The sequence below is a fragment of the Phoenix dactylifera genome, unplaced genomic scaffold (assembly GCF_009389715.1).
Source record: "Phoenix dactylifera cultivar Barhee BC4 unplaced genomic scaffold, palm_55x_up_171113_PBpolish2nd_filt_p 000275F, whole genome shotgun sequence".
In the NCBI taxonomy this organism is placed as follows: Eukaryota; Viridiplantae; Streptophyta; class Magnoliopsida; order Arecales; family Arecaceae; genus Phoenix; species Phoenix dactylifera.
This window is the reverse complement of record NW_024067760.1, coordinates 685,105-692,987: the sequence shown is the minus strand read 5'-3', so window position 1 is coordinate 692,987 and position 7,883 is coordinate 685,105. Positions and strand designations below refer to the sequence as shown.

General features: G+C 35.2%; 1 protein-coding gene and 1 non-coding gene across 2 annotated transcripts; both read right to left on the bottom strand.

The window, feature by feature from the left end:
• Window positions 1-313: 313 nt before the first annotated feature.
• Window positions 314-5,978, bottom strand: LOC120105398. The gene is made up of 2 exons (XM_039117810.1): window positions 5,739-5,978; window positions 314-519 (listed from the first exon to the last, which is right to left on the bottom strand). The coding sequence occupies exons 1-2, from the start codon at window positions 5,875-5,877 to the stop codon at window positions 329-331; spliced, it is 330 nt and encodes a 109-aa protein (XP_038973738.1). The 5' UTR covers window positions 5,878-5,978; the 3' UTR covers window positions 314-328.
• A 267-nt stretch (window positions 5,979-6,245) lies between these two features.
• On the bottom strand, window positions 6,246-6,327 carry TRNAS-AGA. Its single transcript has one exon. It is a non-coding gene; the product is annotated as a tRNA-Ser (tRNA).
• Between the last annotated feature and the right edge of the window lie 1,556 nt (window positions 6,328-7,883).

Below are 7,883 nucleotides of genomic sequence, written 5' to 3'. Positions count from 1 at the left end.
CTGTATGGTAAACTTCAGAATTTTTAATTTAATAATAAATGTATTAATTGGATACACATGCACCATAACTAGTATTTAGTAAAGTCCCAAAAACAGCAGTATTGTATATAATTTGTGAATAAGTTGTTAAACTCACTATATTGTAAAATATTAATCAACCAGATTGCCTGAGAATAATCAGGAAAATCATTTTTACCAATGAAAAAATTCAAGAAGTTAATACTTCTGATAATAATGTTACCGTGTAATGGCCACAACTATGAACAGATTATTCTCTTCTTTCTAAAAAGAAAGCTTAAAAGAGGTATAGAAATAGTGAAGTATGGAACTAAATTAAACATTTACTGACAAGGAGAACGAAAAAATAACTTACTTGTGCAGAACCAGAAGGCACAGCTGAAACATTTGGAGACAACTTTGGAGGTGAACCATCAAATATGTAAGAGCATTCAGTATATGCTGCTCCAATTCCCACTCCAGCACCAAAAGCTACAGATGCCCATCGAGTTGTTGGACTCCCTAAGTGAACAATAAAAGCAAGATCTAGATGATGCAATTAAACCAAAATGCCCACAAAGAGATAATACATGGAAGACAAATAATTGTTCAAAAAATACAAGGAGCACCTACTTTAAAGTTTACAAAAGTAGCCTGATGATCAATAAGCCATAAAAAGTTAATGTTAGGTGATCAATTACATTAACTTGTAGCTTCAATTCCGGGCTAGAAACCTTCTAGGTTATTTCTTCAAGCAAAATAAATATTGCATTTCCATGCTAATAGAACACAATTGAGATTTCCCAAAAGAAGGACTTTTCCAAAGGCATGTACTACTCGCATCTCTATGAGGAATTATTCAAGTCAGATGTCAAAGATATTATGGGTCAGTTCAGGTCTTATCTTTTATGAATAGTTTGTAATTGATTGTTTAATTCAAGAAAAGAGTTTTTGTATGGTCTTTAACATTATCATGCATATTACTCTAAGAATTCATCCAAGGTCTTGAGCCTCCATTATTGAGGTGCACTTGTATCTTTAGTCCTACTAAAAGTGAGTCAATCCATGTCCTTTTTTTCCTTCCCTTCTGTTTGGGAATTTTGGCATCAGTGGGATCAGGTCAGGTCAGGATTAGTTCAGCCAGGTCGGCAAACTACAGGTTGTCTAGTTGGGTCCTAGAAGATAATCAATGGTTGAGCCAGGTCAAGTAGCCTTGACTCATTAACGTGTTGGGTTGAGTTTAGCTTGCAGGCAAATTTGTTTTAACTTGTTCCAAACCAGATCCAGGTCAATTCATTTCCAGCTTTCATTACATGGATTTTGAGGTTCATTATCTAGTACGAGCATGCACAAACTAGACTACAGGCACATGCAACATACACTAAGCATGACAAAGAGAAAGTGTATAAATGGAAAAAGAACTATAAGAAAGAAGTAACATATTTAATTTAAAAAATATATCACAAAAAAGTAACCAAGAAAAATTGATGTATCTCACAATAAGCATTGAACCAACAGATACAGTGCAACTTGTTGTATTTGTCCTTTTAAATCTATTTTGAGAAATCACAAACAAAGGAGGAGGGGCGGGGAAGAATAAGGATAGGTTTCCAAACCAATCTACACAAAATCAAATCTGAAGTGAACAAGGTAATTTTTTACTTCTATATTTATGTTTTCAGATCACATTAATATACGCTTAATTCGTCACCCTTTTTGTTTTGTATTAAATCCACTGCATGTTATATTGATATCCTTTCATCTATGACATGGCTAGTTCCCAGAAAATTTTAACGATCTGTTCTGAACCAATTTTTACAGAATTGACCTCCCATGCACTCATCATAGCTGAGAGCAAATACACACATTATAAAATTGGCAAAGTGGTAAATATTTTTACTCCAGTGACTCTGGTCTTTTTCTTCTTCTTTTTTTCCCTAAGCATTACCAATCACTCATTAATATCAAAATAAGAAGAGAAAAATAAAATATATAGATGACTCCAAGATCCTCAATCTCAATATCAGATACCTCACGATACATTACCAGTTCAGTATGGTACACACCCCATACCGAAACAACTCCCAATCATCTTTTCCTCACTCCTTATCACAATACTGCTTGAAATTGAGCAGTATGGGTTGGTGTCCAGCAGAATTGGATGGTTCCGCTTGGTTCGAACCGGTTTGGACTGGCACAGATTGATTCTTGTACCAAACTAGCAAACCGAGTCAGTTCCGCACAATTTTGGCATGCTACATCCCGAACCGAGCAATTCAAATCAGTTTTGCAATACTTGGATGACTTAATCAATGGTAAGTTTTAAGAACATGGATCAAGGTAATGATAAACATCTATAATATAATGTGAAAGCTTGGGTTTCGACTCCACCCCAAGCATTATTCCACTTTCTTTCTCATTTCCAAATAAGTCCCTATGCATCCCTTCTTTTTTGATGAGACAGTCCAGCCCTCCTCACCTCTAATGTAGCCCTCTCACGTGCATTGTGCATGTAAGAAATAAAGAAGAAAGAAGGAAAACAAAAATTTGAGCTAATTAACAAGCCAAGAAGCATTACAAAGACCCTACACTTCTCCCACCAAAGGGAACATTAGTTGTAATCGTCTCCACATTTGTTTTGAAATAATTATAATATATTTACAGATCCTACTTAACCAATCCAACTTTGATCAAACTTTTGCTTGTCAGGGATTATATGAAGCGTGCAGGGGCCAATGGGTTCTTAATGGTAAAGTCATGTCCTCCATGTCTAAAGTGACCTTAGTGACCTTAGTTACTCAAGGTACAAGTTGTTTTATTGGAAATTGATAATCTCTTAGAGTGTCATACTTCTCTCAAATTCTTGTCTTGGAGAGAATCCTCATTTGTTCATGATGATAACCTACTTTGAAAGGAGTGGATTCGATGACAATCATGCAATGTGTAATGAGGTGGATAAGACCAATTTATATGTTATCCCAAACAGTACATACGACAAATGAATTCTGAATCTGATTTGTCTCATTTCAACAAGCAAAGGGTGAGACAAGATAACCCTTTTGGCTTATCCCTGTGTAGAATATAACTCACTAAAGGAAGGGGGCAAATGTGAGGTGCCTTTCCTTTAGCTATCAGCTGTCAATGTAGGAAAAATGAAAGCAGAAAAGATTTTTTCAAAAGAATGCCTTTGCAGTACAAATTGTAAGCAGAGCGGTGGATTTTGGACCTCCAAATATATAGCAAGTCATGAGTTTGTGAATTGTCTTTCCTTTAACCATCGGCAATCAATGTAGGAAAAATGAAAGCAGAAAAGATTTTTTTAAAAGGATACCTTTGGAGTGCAATGGTCAGCAAAGTGGTGGTTTTTGGACCACCAACTATATCGCAAGTCATGAGTTTGCGTGATGGATCCATCAATGATAAACATGAGGGCAGACTTCATTTTAATTATGTGGCAATCATGCATACTTATTTTTCTTGCAATTGATGAAAAAAGCTTTGTTTGATGAGGAAAGTAAAGGAAAGGGAGATATAGAATAACATCCACTTAAAAAGCAGACAGATAATACAAAGCCATGACAAGATTTAAAAAAAAAAAAAAAAAGTCATTCCACACATGAGAAACACATGAAAAAAACTAACTTTCCATGGAATATTATCCTACAAGCAGAATCCTCTAGAAGACAGTTGAACATGGTCTTGCTTGCCCACTACAACATCACCCTCGAAATTTGTTATGCTGCTTGGAAATAAGCCATCAAGGAGTGTCCTCACATTTAATTATTACTAGTTCTTATTTGATATACAAAATTATGAATTACCTTAAACCCAACAATATGCGAAACTTTCAAAAATATCTTTCTTTCTATGAAAAAAGAATTGCCAACAACTACAGAAAAGAAGCATTACAATCTGTCCATCTAAATCATCAAATGCAATGCCAATTATGATCTGAAGGGATAAAAACTTGAAATTCAAGGCTTCTGTATCCTCCTCATCATGTGATGGCCATCACTAATCCTTACAATTGTCACAACAAAACTACCTTATTATTTGGGTACCATACCAATATCCCTTCCTTCCATTCATTCCTTGCTACAAAAACCTATCTAACCATCATGTGACCCTACCTGCTGCCCTCTCCAATGGATTATCTCATTGTGTCCACAGCCACCACTACCAATCTGTTCCACTCCTTTCATCAGCCCCTCCTTTGCTGGAATGGATGGTAGCAACATCAGGGAATGAAGAGCTTATGAGAATGGTTGATTGGTCATGAATCGTGTACTAATGGTGATCATCATGCTGTAACCCAAGAAAGCTTTCCCAGAATAGCCAAATCCAAATCTAACATGTATTGCATACCCATTTGTGCTGAATTTTTAATGTCGGTAACAACTTATTTTTGGAAAATAGCAGGTATTTTATACAATGAGGATATGGCTCAAATACTTCCTAGATGCCCCCGACTACTTCTGGGGCCTATGAGGTTAAAGATCAAATGGAGTTGGATAGGTTATTATCTAGATTCACAATCCATTAAGGTAAATAACCCCATATGCACTTTATTGGTATATGCCTTTAACACGCACACATCCAAGAGAGAGACTGGAGAGAGAGAAAGAGAGAGATGGAAGTGAGTGAACCTTTTATTAAAAAAAATAATTTTGTCATATATAATGTCGCCGTATGTTGATCTTTATTTATGGACATATCCTTGCTGTATATATAGAGTTCTAGATTCCATCCAAATTTTGCCAAGATTTGCTGTGTCAGTGTATCCATACAGTACTGTACCTTATATCTCGTATTCTTGTTCATGTTTCATAGCCACCATGAGTTTGGCATGCTGAAAGATAGAAGGATAGGAAAGAGAAAAGGATGAAGAAGAGCGAAAAGGCAAGGCCTAAATTTACATATAATTAAAATGGAGCAATCGTGTGTAAAGCAAACTTGATCTTATATTTTAGATATATGACAAACACATGGAAGTGATAAACTTCTTAGCATGTGGATTGCATAAATTTATATACAAGAATACATATATACATGTTATATGTCTATTTATGCACGAAAATCTGATTTAAAACTATATTTATGAGTGTAAGGATAGATACACTTAAAAACGGCAACGCTTCCAAAATATTCTTCTTGCTGCATGAAATTAATTATTACCGAAAATTGTGTAACAAGAAAAAAACTTCATGATACAAAAACAAGTCAGAAATCGTTGGAAATATAACATGAATCATAAATACAGACAGAAAACAGTTACACTAGTAGTATATAACGTAACAAGTTTGCACACTTTGGGCAATATATCCTGATTTCCATAAAACGTGTGAAGATTAGACAATTTGGTTTCCCATCAATTAACCCCTAAACAAAGGAAGAAGACATGAAAAACAAATGTGCATTTCATAATTCTTGAAACTTCCAATAGTTTAATGATAGTGCCTGTCTTTAAGGAAGGTTCTTCGAAGTCTCTGATGTCCAATATGAGTCACAGGTAACTACAAACATAAATCAAAAAACAATCTCACCATGTCCGTGTAAACAAAAAAAGACCAGGAAACGGATTGGCGAAATAAAAGGGGCAAAGCAACAATCAGCTGAAGAAAAGAAGAAAAAACACAAAAAAAAATCCCGGAATTTCCCCCCAAGAATCCATCAATGAGCATCGAAATAGATCAAAAAGATCGAGCCGGGTGACTGAAAAAAAAAAAAGAGGGAGGACTCACGGAAGAGGAGGAGGCCGGTAAATGCGCCGGCGAGGGAGGAGTAGAAGAAGCGGCGGATTGTGAGATCGATGCAGGCGTCCCACTTGGCATCGAGGTCGTAGCGAGGAGGAATCGCGTCGTGCTTCTTTTCTTCCGCCATGACGGACCGATTACTATGAGACTTCGTTCGAGCTTCGGCGTTCAGCCTTTTATTATTCCCTTCGGCCTCTTTTCCTCTCCCCAGCCACTGCTTTGCCTGGCTTCCTCGCGTGCGGAGAGGGGAAATAGGGCTCACGAGTCACGAAGAAGAGTGGTGTGAGTTTTAGCACACGGCAAGTTTTATGTGGTGAAGCTCATACAATTTTGATATGCATCCATAGGAACGAACCGTTCGATCAGTGTCGCCTCAAAATTTGTGTTTTAACAAAAAAAGGAAATAATAAAATAAAGTCGTCGACTGCCGTCCGATCACTGTCGCCTAAAAATTTGATTTTTTAAAAGAAATTAAGGAAATTAAAAATATCAAGCCGTCGACAGCAGGATTCGAACCTGCGCAGGCAAAGCCCAACAGATTTCTAGTCTGTCTCCTTAACCACTCGGACATATCGACATAGGAGCCATGACGACTACAGAAATGATATTATCTTTATATTACATGATCAACCAAAATTCAACCATAGATTTTTCGTTATTTGGGTTGGCCAGAGAGCAGCAGCAGTATCGCTTACATGTACCTCATTTTTCATCAATATCATAAGGCAATTTTTTTACCAAAAAAGAAAGTGGTTGATGAAGTATCACTTAGATGTACTTCATCTTTCATCAATATCATAAGCCACTTACATGTACTTCATATTTCATCAATATCATATGCCACCAAAATCTCAACCATAATATAGTTGATGTTTCAGCATTACGAGATAAATCAAGAAGTAGCAACTCTAGCACCACCCTTTAGAAGAATCAATACTCCAACCTCTATGAAATGCCAATGTAGTCACAACCTCTATGAAATCCATTTTAAACAAAATTGCCTATACTCTAATACATTTATTGCCATATTTAATCAATACTAGCTATAGTTCAGTGTTCAAAAACCCCTCTAGGAAGACCACCAGCAATGGAAAGTCCAGCTAATATCATGGAGAGAGGATTGAATAAATGGAGGTTCTGTGTTTGTTTTTACTATTATCGCTCATTTTAATTTCAATTATTGTTTTGCAAAGAAAGTTCTCGTCGGATGCATCCCCATTAAATTCTGAATCCTCCCTTTTTTTTTTGATACATCAGCGATTCACACCCGACGAGTGTAAATACAATCAACAAAATCAGAAAACAAAATAATGTGCAAAGGCATTGGCACAGCCTCGTGATCTGTCCAAGAGAAACTTTCAGAATGATGAGTCGCGAAAAAATCAACTTAATCTGCAGCATCGTTTGCCTTCTGATATACGTGCATGGCCTGGTAGGAAAGTCCACCCTTCAATTGCCTTGTCTAGTGACAGAATTATTTCATTGAACTAATTTGTTTTAATTTCATGCATAGTAATTCAAATAAGCATATAACCTACACAATGCATGAAGCATAATCTTTTTTCATTTTTCCAACTGTATCGAAAGACAATATTATGGTATAGCAAATTATAATAAATAAAAATTTAATAATCAAATTTCTGTTGTACATTGTTTTTATGCTCATGTGCAACGAGGTATAATTTTGTAATACAAATTAAATGTTGAATGAAATAATAAATGAAAACAATGAAGGAACGCAATGGATAAAAAAAGAATATAATTAATCTGAAACTAAAAATTAAAGATTGAAGGCATATAATAGAGAAAAAAGAATACAATTTATTTGGAACTAAATTTAATATGCGATGGATTGGATTTGTTGCATTGAATCGGATATTAAATGAACATAATTTCTTAAATTTTACGTTAATAAATTAGACCAGTTGATAATTTCTCAACTACTTGGATATAGATTTGATCGATCATAGAGATGAAAAAGTAGCATTTTCATAAAAATAAAATTTCAATGTTTAATGAAAAAAAACTCATAAAAAATATAGAAAAGCTACTTTTTCGGTTACTAATTTAGATCTCTTTTTTATCAAAAAATATTTTTAAGCCATCAAAATTTATGAATAAAATCTTTTCATT